The sequence below is a fragment of the Amblyomma mixtum genome, chromosome 1, assembly GCF_055824585.1.
Source record: "Amblyomma mixtum isolate Tamu chromosome 1, ASM5582458v1, whole genome shotgun sequence".
NCBI classification, from domain to species: Eukaryota; Metazoa; Arthropoda; class Arachnida; order Ixodida; family Ixodidae; genus Amblyomma; species Amblyomma mixtum.
The window spans coordinates 195,365,269-195,384,657 of NC_143012.1; the positions used below are offsets into that span (position 1 = coordinate 195,365,269).

Consider the following 19,389-nt stretch of genomic DNA (forward strand, 5'->3'; position numbering starts at 1 on the left):
CAGCAAAGGGCAGTAGAAGGGAATGGCGGGAAGCAAAAACGTCGGATGGGGTGAACAGGACGGTAGAATCCGGCAACGAGCCACAAGAGACGGTGGCGACGACGGAAGAATGCGCAGGTACGTTGATCTCTTCGAGGACACAGAGTTTGTCAAAGACAGGCGCAGCGGTGGTCAGCAGTAGTTCAGAAAAAGCAGACAACTCAACTTCAGCGCGAGCGCAGTCGATAACGGTGTGGTGCTGAGACAAGAAATCCCAGCCTAATATGACGTCATGTGAGGATGAGGGCACCACAACAAATTCGACAATATACATTGCGCCCTGTATGTAGATCCGAGCAGTACACACAGCTAACGGCTCGATAGGGTGCGCTGTTGCAGTTCGAAGTGAAACATCAGATAGCGGAGTGGTTACTTTTCGCAGTGAACGGCAAAGATGAGCAGCGATGACGGAAACGGCGGCTCCAGTGTCCACAAGAGCGTGGGTAGCAACACTTTCGGCACGGAGGTCAAGAACATTAGCTGGCGACGTACCAGGACTTGAAAATTGCGACAGAAATGCAGTTCTTACCTCGGGAACTGCAGCTAATGGTTTTCCGGAGGTGGAAAGCTGGTGCGGCAGCGCATCGGAGAAAGCGAGCGACGACGAGGTGAAAGGGACCGACGTGTGGTGTAGGGCGGACGGGTTGTCGTGAATGGAGGGGGCGATGAGTCGGAAGGTTCATAAGACCGGGAAGCATCATACCGGGTTTCGGCACCATACCGGGGAGCATAGTAGTCTAGTAGGGGTGGCGGATCGCAAGGCGGGAGCGTGCGGCGTCGGCAGTGCCGCGCGACATGCACAGGGCGGTTGTCTGGAGTGCGCCAGCTGGTAACGGCTGGCGGAGCAACCGGGAGAGGAGCAGACACCCGGGCCTGCGGTGGGTAGGAGGGGAAATTGCCTGGAGAGCGAGTAACGGCTTCGACATACGTGAGCGGGGCAGCTGGTGGGCTTGGCTGGTAAGCATGGGGGACAGCTTCCGCAATGTGCTCCTGGATAACATGACGTATTGCGGGAGCAAGCAGAGATGACTCCTGGGATTGAATCATGGAAAGCTACCGTGCGACCTCCTCACGTACGAATTCTTGAATATGATGCAGTAGCGTAGAATCAACGCCACCCGTCAAACTCGACAGGCTCTCCTCTGAGCGTCTGACGAAGATCCGATGCCGCCGGAGTTCGGCGAAACTTTGGCATAGAGCGATCACATCGGCGACAGTGCTGGGATCCTTGGCCAGCAGCATGTGAAAAGCAGGCTCATCGATGCCCTTAAGGATGTGTTTTTGTTGCTCTCGGGCATCGAAGCATTCACTTGATGGCACAGGTCGACGACGTCCTCGATGTAACTAGTAAACGTCTCGCCTGTCTGCTGTGCACGTTCGCGCAAGCGGTGCTCGGCGCGAAGTTTGCGTACCGCCGGGCGGCCGAAAACGTCCGTGAAGCGAGTCTTAAAGGTCTTCCAGTTAGGCAAGTCTGCTTCGTGGTTCGTGAACGAAAGCTTGGCTACTTGTGTCAAATAAAAAATGACGTTGTGGAACTTGAGCACGTCGTCCCATTAGTAGTGCGAACTCACGCGTTCATATGCTTCGATTCAGTCTTCAACGTCTGGGGTGCCATCAGTGCCGCTGTAGATGGGGGGGGGGGGGGGGGAGGTCACGTTGGCGTATTGGTCCGGTGCACACAATGGGAGACGCTGAGGGCGCGGGTGCTTGACCGGGCGTCGCCAATGTAGCGGTCCCTGTCGCTGGCAACTTGCGGGAACGAAGTTCCAGGTCCCTCTCGCGGGTTCAGATACCCCGCACCTCCACCAATTGTAACAAGGGGGTTTATTTGGAGGACCTGGTGAACGTGGTCACTGAGCGCAGCCGTACAGACGCTGCTCCGCTGACTTTGCCTCGACCTCCTCGTCTTCAACTAGTCGCAGAGGTCTGCTGCGGGTCATCTTCTTCATCACAAGTGTTTTAAGTATTATGGCAAGCGCCAGCGCCTTGAAAGGGCTGTAGAATATTTTTTTTTTTCTTTGTATGTCACCAAGATGCTACCAGTCAGAAAACTGTGGTGCCGCTGTCAGCCCTACGGCACAGGCGCCATGTTCAGAATCCCTCGGTAGGAAGTGGAACAAAATGCTTTCGTATGTAATTTAACTCCTAAGGATGAAAATTATTTTTGAATATTCTGCGTCAAGAGCAAAATAGGTTCCAAAATAGGACAAAGTGGGGTGCCATGTATAATTATTGAGGATTCTATGATTAAACGTTGTCTAAGACAAGTCACTTTTTGCGGCTTCCTAATGTCTAAGCAAAATTACAGGACTTCCAATATTAAGAAAGGACGCCTTGATTAGATGCTCGACATTTCTGCACCGTAACAACTGATTACTGCTTCTCTGCCCAGTGGCATATCTTCCAATAATATTGCAAACATCGCGAACTGTATGAAGATACTGCGCGTTAAGACGCATCACCGCCAATGTGAATATGTGTTGTGAAACTATGAACGTATGTAGATGTCTCAATTTAAAAGCAATCATGTGCAGGCAAAGGCAATAGTAGTATTTCCACAACAAACAAGGGATTGAGAGTCGTCAGGCAGTCAAGGGTTTAGAGAATTAAGGAACCAAGAATTACTCTCTCCCGAACTTTAGCCTCACCCGCATTAGCAACAGCTATATTTCTCATACTTTGCCTTGAAAGTGTCCTCTCTTGAAACAAATCTAACCCTTCTACTCCAACCGATAGCACCAACTTCAATTACATGTATAATATGGTGACTAAGTTTGTTCTCGCCATACCAATGGACTGCGAGGCCTTCTATTGGGAGCTATTTTTTTTTTTTAATTTTCCAAGCCGGAGCGAGTTCAGATTGTAACTGCAGCATATTTTTTTAGACCGGTGTTGCATACTGTATGACGGTATTGTGCGGGTTCATAATTCTCTCACTGTGTATACTATTAGGATGGCTGCAGCAGTCGCGTCATTTATTCTTAAAACAATAAAGAAAATCGGAGTAACAGTGACCAGTGTAGAAGCAGAATGCGTTTGTTAAGTACAGCGCTTAAAAAGCAGTTTGAGGCGATAGGCCTCGAACTGCGGTCATCGTAAGGAGCAAAAGCTCTGCATGCAGTTTCAAAATCGCCGTGCCCAGTAACACGTAGAACCGATCCTTATTTTAGACGCGCTTTTTTTCAGGTGGTATGATAGAAAGTAAATTGGCTTTCTTTAAAGGCCAAGAAAACCGATGAGAAGCTAGAGCGTATGGCGTCACGGCCAGGATATACCACCTCATAATACGATGACTGTTCGGAGACACGTTTTTCGTCAAGCAAGGAGCTCTGGATACAAACATTTGGCTATATTCCGCATTGAACCGACGATATGCTATACGTTCCTTCTCAGAAAACTCTATTCTAGAGGAACACTACGGAGATTAAGAGGCCTGGTTCTTTCATAGCGCTCCCCATCTAATGCCTAAAATACTGTGTTAATAATTTCATTGAACTTTTCAGAGACACATAAGCCGCCGCGGTGGCTTAGTGGTTATGGTGCTGGGCTGCTAACCCGAATGACGCAGGTATGATCCGGGCTGCGGCGCTGACATTTCAATAGAGGCGAAGTGGCAGAGGCCCGTGTATTACGCGATGTAAATGTACGTTAAAGCAGCCCAGTTGGTCGAAAATACCGGAGACCTCCACTACAGCGCGCTCATAGCCTAAGTCGCTTTGGGACGTTAAAGAACATAAACCATAAACCTATACATGGGCAGAACCTCCCTTCGAAACATCTTTTGTCGAATGTGTCGCAGTCACGTATTAGGAGATTGGTAATGCTCATTTACCCTCTTTGAGCATGTAGAGCCGGCGAAATCTTTAGCTGGCGTGCGCGACGGCCAATTTTTCTGCGCTCGTGCGCTTTGTGACGAAGCAAACTTTGGGAAAGCTCAATATTAAGCAGGGGTTTAGTGAGCCTCTGCTTAACTTTGATATCTTAGCAAGTTTGCGCCGTCATAAGCTGCAGGAGCACGGAAAACGCGGCCGTCGCGCACGCCACGTAAAGATTTGGCCGGCTGTACACGGTATTAGGATAGGGTGAGCGTGGTCGGGCCGGAGAAGGGACGAGGAAGGCGGGACGGGGTTACGAGGAGAAAACAAGGAAGGAAGAACTTTATACACGAATATTTACATTATTTACAACAAGGGTAACTGAGAATGAATCTCAGTGAAAGGGAGCTTCTTCAGGAGTCAACAGGAGTGCACTGGAGTCCTCAAAACAACGCCCGTTAAATAACGCTCGGATTCCCCAGATCCCTGTTGGGGAATATAGTTCGAAGAATGACGTCGCATGGGCAGACGTGGACTCCGGAGGTACCACCCACGGCTGGGTGGTGCTGGCTGTCCCTCTCTCTCGCAGCTCGGTTGATGGGAGAGGGCAGAGGCTCAGTAATTAAACACTGCTGTCTTTCACTCAGCACACCACCGCTCTGTCCGTTGACCCGAGGGTCGACTCGGCCATGGGACGCCGCGATCGTCGCCGCATCTTCGGCCTTCGGCGGTCTTTGACCTTCGCCGCTGCCACAGTGGTCTCTCGGTCCTGGAAGTTCGCTGCCTTAATTAACTTAGGCAGGAGAGGAGCGCGAGCTGCCTTAATCCACCCAGGAAGGGGGGGGGGGGGCATCCCAAACCCAACAACGGCCACTAGTCCGTGTTGATTGGCAGCGTTGTGCAAGCTCGCTGGATAACCCCAGGAATGGCAGGAAAAGACGTTACGGTTGACTTCAATGTGTCGCCTAGGAGACATGGCCCGAAAGTCTACTGGGTGCTCAGACGACCTCAACTAGCTGTACGAGCATCTCAGCCGTACTGCCCTTGAACATCGAGTAACTGATGAACAATATCTAGCGCTGCTTCCTATGCGAATCTGCCTGGTGCTGGGCTACAACATTAACCTGTTTGGTTTGTCCTCACCACTGCAAGCAGTACGTTATGAGTCGTGACGAGCGGAGCATTCGTACCTGCATGCGCAAACCTAGCAAACAACATTCCCCGCAATGTCCACTTGATTGGTTTCTCTGTTTATGTCCCCTGGACTCCCTTAACAACGTGAATGTTTTCATGAGAATGTTATTGAACACATACTGGACTTATTAAGGCGTCTTCCTGTAGTCACAAAGCTCTTTGCGCACTCAAAGGGTCCGTTAGTGACGAGTAGGCGCACTATTCGAGGAGAGGAAATGTTGAAGGAGCCGCAGGTCCGTTGAACCTCAGTTACTTCTTCCGCCTGATGATCTGGAGATGCTGCCTCATTATCAAGAAGGGCCTCCGTGATATGATTGCTCTTCTAAAAATTCGAGGATACTTTCCTCTATTTACCACTGAATTCACTGGTCACTGCTCTTGATCAGACATGTATTAGCTTTTTGTGTTTACCAACTTTTTAGTTCCCCTCCACTAGAAGAAAACAATTTGGCAGCAATACGCGATTATGCAGAATATTTTGGTGGAACTGAAAATTGGTAATTGCGTCGGTATGTATCGTATAACATAGTCAAGCGACACATTGGCTATGATGGGCTACCATCGTGTCATATCCCATGACACGGGCGTTTTTTGCATTTAGGATCCATCGAAATGGAGCCGCTGCGGCCGGGATTCAGTCCTACAACCTTCACGTAAGCAGCCCAACATCAGCGACAATTTTGCCACCGCAGAAGCTGGAACCAAAACCGAAAGACAGTCGCGTTTCATACGTCAGATGTAGGGGCTGCAGGTCACGTGGATCGCTTTCAAAACCTTACGATTTGCACTTTTAAACTAAGGTGGCGCTTCGCCGCTGTGACTACCGGCATTTCTGTCATCGTTTGTTGCCTCCATTCTCTGCCTGTTCAACCTTTTCAAAACGTTTTACCTTATCGCCATTTTGTTGGCACCCAGACTCAGTCTGTTGAGCACTACAGAACAAGGACGAATTAATGCGAGCTTTTCACTCATCGAGCAATGCAACTAATTTTATGTATGCATTTGTTGAGTTAGGCATGACAAAATAATATTTCTAAATACAGTGTTAAAAAGACGTTTTTTTACATGCACAGGGAAACCGCAAGTCAAATAAGAGAATTCTATAGACTTACTTTCGTAGAGGAGGTTCCCAAAGAGTTCCCATCCATATTGGTGCACCTCCGGCAGCACCCTTTTCCAATTTTTGTGAACCACATATTCTGACAGGCTCATCAGCAAGGCCAGAATAGGAATGGTGCTGAGAAGAAGAGCCCATACCTGCACACCAAAGCGATTATAAGTCGTCTACCTCCTAAGCCAACCACAGACCTTTGCAGCCCATTTTGAAGTGTACTCAAGCCAAAAAAATCCTCTCGCTGTTTTTTATTTTTATTTATTTATTTATACTGCGGTCTTGAACAACAAGACCATCGCAGGTCGGTACATAATTTGTGCAACACCAAAGGACAAAAAAGAAAATACAGCAGACAAGGCGTCACCAGCAACGAAATTACTGCATCACACTGTACTGTATCGTTTCACAACATCAGAATACATACACTGTAGTCATAGAGCCAAGCATATAACAGGTTATAATTAAGTTAAATCAGAACAAATTACTCAGCCACCGAACACTCAAAATTTCGTCACTTGTTGCAGCAGCGCCTCAAAATGGGACAAATTATTCTCTTCGACTATATGACCAGCAAGGCTGTTCCATTCGGTAATAGTTCTAGGAAAATAGGAATACGCAGGATACGCAGGAAGGTCTTGCTGGCAAGAGTGTAGAATAAGGATCGGACGCCTCACTACTAAATTACTCTGGATTCAATTGTGTTTTAAAGAATGTGAAGGAAAGAGGTGAATGGCACTGGCAGTTTTGGTGGTGACTATATTATCATGTCGATCCTTTCTTATTAATCTCGCACAGACGTGCATGAGCTGAGTCTGCTAAATATTTATTGCTCAAAATAGACGAATATAACCTTTTCTGTATAACATTATTTAGTTTAGGTCCGAAGCCACAGACACAATGCGGAGCCGTCTCAGTACAACACGTGTCATGTCTCCTCACTAGTTCTTGTTAGCTTGACTCGTTTTTGATAGCTTTATTGGTATTAATTTCCGTTCTACTCAGCATTTGTAGACCGAGCTGTAACCCGTCCTGTGTCTCGTACGCTTACCTTCAAGCTTTGTGCGTCTGTCCGCGCTGTATTTTAGCATCTCACACCAGCTAGCCACAGCGGAATAAATGCAGAAGCACGAAGAAAATTTTTCCAACATGGAATCTTTATTCAGTCGTGCCAAGGGTAATTTATAAGCATTTTTTTTTTGTTCGGTACTTGTGTTACTTTACCAATGACTTATCTAGTGTTGTAAGAGAAATATAAGAAGATTTGGTGTTGATGAAACGTCGCTGCTTTTTCTCGCATCATTGCCCGCATAATAAAAACCTAGGATGCCTGGAGTAAGGCCAGTTGGAGCTCGAAGAAACAGTCAGAAGACTGAGTATTCAAAATCATTATCGAACCAAGAATCGCTTTCGAGTGATCAACTGATAATGGAAAGGGGCTTCCTCGAAACTTGTGGGTAAAGGCAATCGCCCCATACTTGGTTTCTGCTTTCTTCTTCCTGCTTTTTGTCTAATCTGCAGCAGCTCGAAAGGCAAGGTCTTGTCGCTTTACGTGCTTCGTCAGCGTTCTGGCGACTCGCATGTCGGGATGTACTCGTCGCTGCAGTTGCACCTTCACTTCGTATAGAATGGCTGGAGCTTGGAATCTGCTCGAAATTGGAGGCTTCTTTTGGTGGTTATGTTTATGCGTTAGTGTAGCTGGCGTTACACATAACATGCAAGAAGAAAACTGAAGCCTAGCCTCGGAGAACCAGTTTGTGCAGCTCGCGTGAAGAATCTGTGTGACGCGATCCCCTGAGCAACCAATGCTGCTCTCCGGAGCTGTTGTTTGGCAACCACTTTCAATGCCCGTTCCGCCTGGTCACGCACCCTTGTTACAGTGTACTGCCCCAGTCGTGGTGGCGGCCTGCACCTCTTCTTTTTTTATATTGTCCATCTTCCCTCCTATTCCTTTCCCTTCCTGCTCGCAGTTTGCCGCTATGCCAACAACAAGCAATACTGAGGAACGAAAGGTTGACAGCTGCTCCTTTAAAAAGCAAACTGTGGCAAAAATTCCCTGAAGAACCTTAGACGCTGCTGTCGTAGACGCGTCGCAGAAACATATAAACGAAGTAGGGCTGAAGGGTTTCTGTATGATAAGGCGGTGCTCCATCACCCAGCTTTATTAAGCTGCAACAAAATCAGGACCAGGCTTGCCCACGATGCGTCTGCGGTGTTGTCTTTGCGTGGTCGTTTGTACCTTTTTACAGCTTATCAGTTTCTTCGTGTCGAGCCGTAAAAAGTGGCGCCATTAAGGAGGCATTTCTTAACGAACGACTGCTAATAAATAAGAATGCGATAGTATTGCGTTGTTTAAAAAACTATTGTACGTGTTATATGTATGGCAAAGCACGTGTTGACTTCCCATATCAGAGGGCCACTGACAGAAACCCTCTTAGCGAGGACATCTACCGGCGGCGGAGTCAACACCATGGCGACGTAAGCATCATTTAAGGTCGCTGCTCGAAGTCGCCTCCGTGATGGGTTCGTCCCAGGTTGTGCCACTTATGCTTGTCACCTGTCCTTGTCTTAACAAATGTTGTCAGCGTCAATGCTATTTAACCAATACTCGTCTGCAACGTGTTTCTTCTTACGGCCCCTCTCGACAGCAACAATAATCTGCAACTTTTCGTCAAGGGAGCACTGTAACCGCTCGGTGTTCCCAGTACTGCATCCATTCATCGCGTAAATACCAAGACTTTGCCAATGACGTTGTTCCAAACACGCAGAGGAACAGACTGAAAATTGCCGAAACGACGCGTGTGCTCAGCTAGCTTAGCAAGCACGCAAATGCATGCACGTGGACAATTCATAGTTCTCAATTTAGGGGGAAGGTTAATGCCGAAAAGCGCTCAATGAAGCTTACATTCCGTCATCTCCGAAGTAAATGAGTTCAATTCGGCCTACGGTAGCCACCGACTTAGTTCGCGTGTTTGCGGTTTTTGTTCATAGTTCGCCAGTGTTGGTTGCGGAGCACGAAGATCGTTTTACCTTGTATTGTATTTTCGCCCGCAGCCAAAGCTGCTGCCATTCATGAAAATGTTTGGCCGTTCGGCTCGCTGCGGGTTTTCTTGTTTGCTTTGGCTTGGAGGCTTTTATGGCTACTGCGGAATTCCGTCTCTCCCACGCTGTGCTTTCTGTGGTGCCAGCCGGAGCTTCCTATGCAGACCGCTCATCACTGGTGGCTACGGAGGGGAATGATGGCACTGCCTCGTGCGCCGGTCGCTACACAACAAATAGTGGTTTTCGCTTTAGAGCCGTTGTAAGTAGATATGAAAGAGGGAAGTTCGGCTGGGACATACAAAATCTTTCGTTGTACAGGTTATGACGTTGCAGAGGCGTTCGTTGAAGAAGATTTCGACTGCAATGCAATACTTTGCATGTCAGTGTCACCACCATGCACTGATTTATCTTAAGAACAACAAATAGTTAGAGCAAGTGCCTTATGACGTAACTTTCTCTACGTGGAAAGGCCAAGCGGCACATCGGACAACATTCAAAATCATGCTAAAATATATTCCAATTAACGCCTACAACTGATACTTCCAAGAAGTCATCTCCTTATACCCACGAAACAGATCATATGGTATGAACGCGTTCAAAATTTGGTGCATGTGCTCACTTAAGAAGCGTCGTGAAGATGGCAGGAATGAGACAAACGTCGTAGAAGGCTGTATCTAGCAATACGCAAGCTGCTTTTTTGCTTAGCACCGATGCGGTGAAGGAGTCATTCAGAACATAATGGCATGCGCAAATAGGGTGACGATCGCGTTATAAGCGGGTACAGTTGTCAAGCAAGCCGCATATGAAGAATTTCCTGAAATCAACACTCTAATATAAAGCTTGGGCACCGTCATCATCATTTCAAGTGATGCCGCACCCTCCCCAAGCACAAACTCTTCAAATTTTCGAAGGGCAAGGTACCAGCTACGCACAGCGTGGCTGCACCGCTACGGCGTTACCTTGGATGGAACCACAAGTGCCGCTTGGCACCCCAACATGGGATCCGTCACGTCGTGGGATGAAGTGCAGCAAACTACAGAATCCGCCCATGTGAAGTGAGTAATAAAGATTTTAAACAGATGAACTACAGTGAGTGAATTGTTGTGTTAGCCGTGCTATAACGAAAGTGTTATCACCACATGTCGTAGCAGTCAAGCGTTCCACAGCTGCAAGGACTTACAACGGCTCGCTGGTGTGAACCGATGGACGCAATAGACATGGAAGCCAACTTTTCTCTCCGTGACGCTGCTTCGCACTTGCTCCCTCCACCGCAAATACCAGCTTAACCACCTCAATTCTAGACCTTCTTTGAAAATGCAGCCAATCGCCTCTCAACCGTCTATTCCCCCCGAATGCGGGAAACTTGCTTTAATTGTTCCCACAAAGAGTCGTCGCACCGGCGTCTTCGTGAGGAGCAATTCATTTCAATGAACCGAAGTTTCCCCAGGAACCTTCATGAACAATCTGGCATCTTTTATTACGAAAATTCTCAATTCTCGGGGTCGGTGTCTTGTCATTCATTCTGATCACGTTTGCCGGAGTTCACTTCTCCAATTTTTCACGTGTCGGTGCGCGAGGTTCACGTATCGAGACGCCCGCTCACCCTGAAGTGTGTCTAATGCTAGCAGTACGGGCACCGAGCCATGAATTTTTCCTCCATCAAGAACCAAGGAGATGCTGAACATGCTGAATTTAAATCGCCACCACGAACTCATTGCATTGTTGCTTGCCGCACTGGTTTCTGAGCTATTTCTGACACTTTTAAGAACTGCGTTCACAGGGCAGGAGCTAACAGATTTATCTTCTCTCGTGGCCCCACCAATACATTACCTGACCATTCGCACACATCCGGCTCACAACAAGACTGGCGCGGCACCCTTCTTCTTGGCTACCCCTTACCAGTACAAACACTAAACCATCACCCTCGGACGAGACTTTCCCCACCGTCAGCTCCTATCCTGCAGGTGTTACATATACTGCTGAGCATTGTAGAGCTTACATCAATGAAAGCTATCCTTAGCATGTGCATCATTTTCACGGAATGCCAGACAGGTAATGAACCCCTTCAGCGCTCACATATTACCAATTTATGGCTTTCTTTATGCTACACAGACTTCTACACGAAATTTTGCTCCAAGAAAAAACACAGCAGTTGAAACTCTGGGAAAATCTTTAATTTAATAGAGCAGCGGAAATAAAACCATCGTTATTGCTTAGTTACACTGCTGCAAAGAGCCTTTTGTGCAGTCGCTCATTCTATACTAGTTCTTTTTTTTTCGTTTGGCGCAGGTTAACAGTGATGCTTTCGATATTGAAAACTGCATTTCCTTGTAAAATTTATTTTCCGAATCGCACTTTGTAGAGTATTTTCCTGTGAGGGACACAAGTGTGATAGTGGACTCTCTTTAAGTTGAAATCCAACGAACCTCCGACTACGATACAAAAAGTAGCTCAGCGTATACTAGCGCGCCTGGACATGTAGCCTCTTATAAGTCACATATACAATAAAGCAAGATTGGAAAAATTTTGCATAGCCTTAACAGAGCAAATTCATTGCTGGTCTGGCAAAACTTTAGTACTAAAGTTTCAACTCCTTTGTTTTTAACCTTGTGGCGCGAAGGGTATTAAGTGCGAGGAAGCATGTGCCATCATAAACAAACACGTAGTATAATATATATATTATACTACGTAGTATAATATATTTAATTTGAGAGCCATTTATTTCTACGTTTACTTTTTGTATTTTGCATCTGAGCCTTGTATTTATTGCTGTATTTTGTGTTACAACTTGTATTTAACATTTTTCAATTTTGCTAAACCTGTTCTTTTTTGCATATATTATGTATTCGCCCCTCCTGCTTGGGCCTACTGTAGGCCTGCAGTATGTTCTAAATAAATAAATAAATATAGATTGGCATAAGACGACAGAGGCTGTATGATTTTAGACGCTCTAAATCTTATTATAATCTCATGCTCAACATCTTCTTCAGTATGCAAATGAGCTGGACATTCTGCTTACCTCCACACAAACGACCTTTAAACATATATACTCACCTTCCAGTCGAAAGTCAGTATATAGCCGAAGACGTTAGAAGTGCCGACGTCGCTAGCCGACAGGATGCCAAATGGCACGTAGATTATGGTTGGACTGTACTCGCCAACCGCATAACGGCTGTAAGACTGGATCAAAGGCATGATTGTAAAGTCGACCTCCTGTGTGTAAAGAAACCAAGCAATGCTGCAATTAGGCAAAACATGGATATCTTGGCATTTCCGGCGCCACTAATTTAAAAACAATTCCTGGAGCTTTATGTACAAACCTGCACCATATTATCTATATTGCAATTATTTCCTCACACAGGTTTACTTTCCACGCCAACATGTAATACAAAAGTTAGGAGCGAAATTGGCGGCGGGAAGGATACCTCTCTTGTTATTGCCAAACGCGGTGACATGAAATTCTTACGAACGTACTTCATCGCAGACATGAGTTCACATTGCGGCTTAATGCACATGCTAGACCTGGTGACTTAGCTAATTACGGCCTTCAAGACAGCGGCTGCTTTTCAGAGATTTAAATATGAAGCAATTTAAAATCTAATTATTTTCCTGTAAAATCCTCTATAACCGCTTCAGGCTAATTTTAACAAAATATAAATTTCTTCCTCATGTTGATATTTGATATATCTTCAGCCGCATGTAATTTTCACCACTGCTCGAAATAGGCTATGATTCCAAATCTTCTATTTCTTCAGCATTCTTCGTCCATTGGTAGGATACACTGCTAGAACAGTTGCATTGGTACATTATTAGAATAGTTGCGGACGGAGACTGAAACCTATCCTTCAAACAGTGCTGTCTTTTTAAAGTGGCCACTGTCCAGATTAGTTAACACGGTTCGCTTTCTCAGAGACAGGAAACTACTCTGGCACCAACATATCGCCCGAGATGGAGACTGGCCTAAACGGTTGCTCTTCTTGCATAAGTACAAGCGACGAAAAATGGGCTAGGCGCCTGCATGTGCAGTGTCAGCACGGAAAGTGTAAAAAGCGCAAAGTGTAAAAAGTGTATTTTTCTTAGCTTCTCTATTGCCCGCACATGAATATTCGGCAGTGCATACTTGTCAGCTATCTACTCTGAGCCGCATCGAATGAAGCTGTTCGGCGTAGACAGTAGAGCGCTCAGCATGCAGCGATTTGCTAAAACCTGACAACTCAAGGAGTGGTTAGATTATTGAGGAATTGGCGCATACGGAAAGAATTAGGCACGGCAGGTTCGAACGTAACTTTCTCTGGAAGAAATTCATAATACAATCACCTCTCTACTAACAAAAGTTAGATTTCGTGGCTACCCGTCTACGCTCTCCTTTCGACAAACTGAAGGTCGTCTCTTCATGAAGATGTTGTATTGATGATATATGTGTAGCACGTAGATTCGTTATTCTCCTGGAACTATGCACAGCATCTCGAAACGCAAGCTGCCGCAGTTCATCTCTCCTCTTGTGCCCATCCATCGTTGATAAAGAATTTAAAAAATAAATCAAAATACTTTCCATGGTACAGAAAAACTAAGATCCACTGTTTCTATGATTACTGCTGGATATAGATTGCTTGTTATTTGCACCATTACTGGAGACAATAAGAGGCACAAGATATTTTGTGAATAAGCAGAATCGCTAGAGAACGGCACCTTGGAGCACTGATATAGGCAACTCACTCATGTTTGGTTCCGATGTTTTGCTGTTTTGACTCACACGATTTTTCTACGCCAAAAATGCTCTGAATCATTCGTACTTCTTCACGAAGAAGAATCATCCTTTGATACTCGTATACTACTTCTAAGTGCCTCCGCTTTCTTTTTTTTTTTTGTGGCACGGGGTAAGCCTTGTGGCAACAAACAGCTTGGGAAACTTTCTCACTGGAATATATATAAACAGAAGATTTTTTATGTAGCGGCAAGCGCACTTAATGGAAAAGTTTTTCGTGCTTTTAAATATTGCGATGCAGGTTTGCCAATTGATTTGCAATAGCGCGTCGCAAAAAGAGAAAAAATAGAAGTTCGAAACAGCAAAACTCAAACAAATCATACCGTAAGATATTCATGGCTACCAAGCGGTTCACTTTTATAATTCGTGTTTAGAAAAAAATCCACCAACCTGCAAACAGAGTGATATATGCCAAGTGAAAGGACACAATCAGTGGCTGTCAGAAAATCCTGCGTACTAAAACTTAGTTTTGAGGGAGTGGGAAACAACTGCGCATTCATTTACAACCCATTGCCACCAGCAGCCCATAAAAGTATGCGGTAAAGAGAAATGCGAACGCCGCTAACCAGAATTATTAATTATGCCATTACAGATCACGACACGTCTTTCTGAATGCAAAGGTTGTATTAAAGGTTGCTTATACATCCCATTCCCGTGTGAAAAAAAATGAAAGCCATCTCCTAAACAAAACTGCAGACGTCGCTTGAAATGGTTTCGGGACGTTAGGACCCCAAGGAACCGATGGAACGAGTCAAAGAGCAAAAAAAGTTGTAGAATGATAACTGCAAGCGGTACTTTCTCTGTAAAGGTCCAGCAAATTAGGAGAATTCATTGACGCTGTGTGAGATGGTGCACTCTCTGCACGGGTGCCCGCAATCGACTCAAGAGAGCAGACAGGGAGCTATTTGCAGTCTCATTGATTTTGCACTCCAAGGCGGGTCGTAAGAGCCTCAGCTGCTCCTGACACGCAAAAGCTTTTCGTAATGGCTTAAGAGCAGACTGCTGTTCAGTCCAGTGCGAGGTTGCACTCGCAATGAAATGGTGTGCAGGAAACTTGCCTGCAGAAGCTGAGATCACTTTCGTTTTTCCTGTCGCCGGCAATGATTCGCAAGGAAACATGTTCCAGCTATGTACTTAAAGAACCTTTAATACCTGACGTTGAAAGAGAACTAAAAAATACACACCTGGTCGTGTTTTTTTTACACCATCGGATGCCATAGTCAACTCTATAACACGAATAAATGAGATCAAGCACCATTTTACAAAATAGTGTCGGGCATGTGTACGTACCTTCCTCTGCACCAGGCCAACCATGCCGGTCCATGTGCCGTTGGAAAGACAGACACCCACCTGACCGTCGTCAGGGAGGGTTGCCTCATACCTGCTCGAAATAAATTGTAGCGGTTAATTTTTGATTGTTGAGCCAACAAGGTATGTCTGCAGTTTGGTATCTCAGGAACAGTGCATATCAAACTAGCATTCCTTGACCTAAAAGGCGTGCGATCATACGTGACGTTTTTTATAAGACTTCAAACGGCAACGACAGGAATTCTGCCTCTGTTCTGTGGAGATCTGTTATTCCTGCACGCGTCTTTATTACTGCGCTGTGAACCCTGTGAAATTATTGCACAATAATCATGCACGACTCAGGAATTACATAAGAAAGTTAATGCGGTCGCAATAACGCCTCTTGCGCAGCTTGCTGTCTACAAAGGCTTGTTTTCTAGTAAGGCTTGCTTCCTAGTAAGGTTTGTTCCCTGCCCTGAGAAAACGTTATACACGACCCGCTGATGAGGTTTAAGTATTTTGGCGATCGCTACCTGAGGACAAAATTACCGAATCTAAGCGGCCGCAAATGAGCAGGACTGAAAGTTATTTGTGTTCACAACTTTTGCAGTCCAGACTGGAGGGTAGCAAGTTAGTTTAAATAGAACTGAAATCTCAGGAGGAGAATGACAACAACATTTCAATTAGCAACTAATTTGCTAAAATGATCAAAATGTCTCATTATTTACTGCATAGAAAGTGAAAGAAACCCTACCCCTCCCTCTTCTTCCGGACTTTTCAAGGGAGCCGAACACAAATTTTAAGTCAACTGTCTATTTATTTATTTATTTATTTATTTATTTACAATACCCCTAAGGGCCCTCGTGCGAGGGTATTACATAAAGGGGGGGGGGGGGGGGGGGGGGCGATACAAGCATAAAAATATGGCACAGGCATTTGAAACAAAATACACGTAATAATGAATTAAAACTAGTAATGTACACAATAATGATATCGTTTGATATCGTTCTTTTATTAACTTATGTATTGAAAAGATCTCCCAGTATGCTAGTCGTAGCGATTGGTGAAATTTAAGACGTTGATTGCGCTTACAGGGACAGTCTCAACAGAAGCAAATAGCAAAGTTTTATTTTTGCTGAAAGGCATTCTAGCGCCCGATAACGGAGCCTAAACAATTAAAAAAAGTGCAGCCTCCGGTGCCGTTTACCCAACTCTTCAATTGAAGAAACCATTTTTTTTATTACTTGTAATAATTAATCTTATCCCCGTAAGTACAGCACATAGATGTCGTATTGGTGCAGCAGTTCCTGGGATACTCTAGACCCCAACTCCGCCAGCTTTCTACGTCGCACCTCGGAAGGATCCTAAGCCCGCGCCCCATCCTTGTCCACTGTGCAACCTAGTATATACCACCGGGAACTTTTGATACCCCTTTTGTAGTTGATGCTATTTATAGATCGACATAGAGCTGTCTGCCAATGGCAATATTTGACACCCCTGCTTATGAATTTCACGCACAATAAATCGACTTCCTAATGTCCGATTGACCTTAAATCTGTGGGCTCAGTAAGGAAAGCGGTACACAGCAAAATCACCTACGTCATGTTCATGCTGCTGGTCAGAGCGTCCAGTAGATGACCCATTGGTCCGATGACTGTTAGAACACTTCTGCGGTAAGTGACGGTCACGTATGGAGGCCACTGCATGTAGTCCGGCACAAAATTGGCTTACGACTAGCATGTCCTACGTTTCAATAACGAGAGCTAGCAGTATCATGCAACTCCTTGTTATTGTTAAAGGAATTAGGTTCACATAGCAGAAAACGTTATCCTCCATGAGTCGGAAATAATTTCCCGATACTGAAACACATTCGTGTTGTGTTCACTTGCTGTATTTTCAAAACCCTGTTACAGCGGCCGCATATCGATCGAAGTCAAGACAAAAAAACAACAGTGTTTTCTGCCATGTCAGCGCTCTTTGTAGAACGCTTAGGGTGGAGGAGGTGCGGGGTGGATAAAAATTATTTGGGGACCACCCACTACAGCATCTCTGATAGCCGAAATGATGCTTCGCGAAGGTATAGCCACAAAACCGAAATGCCGCTGATTTTAAAATTTGTATAGAACAGTGCGGCCGTAGTAGAAAGGTTTTTAAAAATATTACGTAGTCCAAACAAACAGTGGAGACAGGAAACATATATCTTCATACGATGAAAATTGAAGATTAAACGGAAGCCCAATTCATCGTGAAAGCCGCTACATTTTGTGCTCATAGATTCTGGAAGCATCAAATACATAAATTTCGAAAAGAAATGGTATTCGCGGTCAGATTTTATTTTCCGGGAACGAAGTGAGCCTATGTATAGCTTTATCAGAAGTAAAAAATCAAGTGATGTTTTGATAGAACAGTTCACAAAAGATATCTCACACATTTTGATTCATGGAACTTACCCGCACGACCGACACTTTCAACACTTGTTGTCTAGGATTCATCTGAAAAAGATTAAATAGACACGTTATACGTGCGAGCATTCCAAGGATGAGTTTGAGCGTTTTAATTATATGATGTGTTCATTATGAAGTACACAAGAATGCGAGAAAATAAAAAAAAATATATTTGTGACTTTTCAGGTGCGTGAAAAAGAAGTATTGAGCGGTGAATCCCAAAGTATAAAAGGTTGATAAAGATTTCACTAAAATTGTTCTGCGTTTGCAGCTTCCCGCAACCTGATTGATATTTTGCGAAGATGGAAGATAAATGAATGCCTTGTGCTTCCTCCGACTTTAACCGCACTTGCATTCCTATACTTAACGAAACTTTGAAAGTCTTACACCTTGGCGTATAGCTGGATTTAGACACTTTATCGGAGTCATATAGCGTACCATATACCTTATTATAACAAATACCTTATAAACCCACTGCTGCAATGTGCTTTACGAGCCAGTTTAACATCGGGCATCAGGAATCTAGCACTTGTTTTTAACTGCACATCTAGGAGACAGATCATCCTACGCCATCGCGTACGGGCCGATAAGGCAGAACTGGTGATCCACAGGCTCCCATGATACTAACAAAATGCTGACAGGAAGCTGCCTTACCGTCGCATTCGGAACGAACAGTGCTGTGCGAGCTTCTGCAGACACTGGCGCTCTTTCTATCATAGGATACCGTTATATGCTCTCTAGCTGGGCTTCGATCGCATTTCCCGACGTTTTCCCGACGTTTCGTTAAGAGTATTTTGCTGTTCCGATTGCCCACGAGTCCACAGTCTTCTCAGTTGACATAAGAATATCTGAATGTGCAAGCCGGTTCCTAAAGGCGGGTCTAAGCAACCGCACACCACTTGCTGCTCTCTCATGTTCCTTTTATCAGATGAGCAACTGGCGCAAGCGTCTATCGGTCAGACACAAGCTTGGGAGGTTTTTTCATCTCTGGCCAGTCCTTGGTTGCTATGCCAGAGTGGCATATAAAACAAAGAAGGAAGCAGTCTGAGCGCAGGCTCAGATTACACTTCCGCTGGAGATCCCAGATGCGGCTGGTACTAATGTTTGGTACACCAATATTAGTTATAGCTACACTATTTTGCAGTGGTACGGTATAGGTGAGTTTGCAGGCTGGAGGCCTTGGATTACGAATGGGGCCAGCCTAATGAGATTTTTCTCCACAACAAGCAATTTCCAGCTCTATTTCTCTTTATGATAGAACAAGCGCATTTTCTTGTTCTAAAACAACACAGATATTCTATAATGCCGGAACAGGACCTTAATTCTTCTTTGATTTTGAAGCGAACCTTGAAGGTTGCGTTTATAAAGAGTATCAACGCAAGCCAGCAGTTACAGTACTGGCTCCAATACTGGAACTCATTTATTGACGACATTCTGCGCTTGAATAACCATGTGCTGTGCATGATGTACAAGAATATTTTCGTACTCATTTTATCAAAGAAGTTGTAGGCGGGATTAATTTTTGCTGTTCCTGAAACAGCAGTTTCCTCCTACCCACAAATCTACACTCCTACCCAAAAGCCGCTCGTAGTATTCCGCTGTAGGCCATAGGAATATTTAAAGCGTTGTAATTACAGTGGTGCTGTAAATATCGAGCGCAGCTTACGTCTTCATGTCAAACGTTTTATAAGA

General features: G+C 45.2%; 1 protein-coding gene across 1 annotated transcript in view; it reads right to left on the bottom strand.

Annotated features, from left to right (window-relative positions):
• LOC149370475 (putative glutamate receptor) overlaps nucleotides 1–17,745 on the bottom strand; it is a 36,118-nt gene extending 18,373 nt beyond the window's left edge. The window contains exons 1-5 of the mRNA XM_089577840.1: nucleotides 17,704–17,745; nucleotides 16,853–16,953; nucleotides 15,257–15,347; nucleotides 12,256–12,414; nucleotides 6,161–6,305 (exon numbers count right to left, since the gene is read on the bottom strand). Coding sequence (XP_089433966.1) covers nucleotides 6,161–6,305; nucleotides 12,256–12,414; nucleotides 15,257–15,347; nucleotides 16,853–16,953; nucleotides 17,704–17,745 — 538 coding nt within the window. The remainder of the gene's footprint in view (nucleotides 1–6,160; nucleotides 6,306–12,255; nucleotides 12,415–15,256; nucleotides 15,348–16,852; nucleotides 16,954–17,703) is intronic.
• Between the last annotated feature and the right edge of the window lie 1,644 nt (nucleotides 17,746–19,389).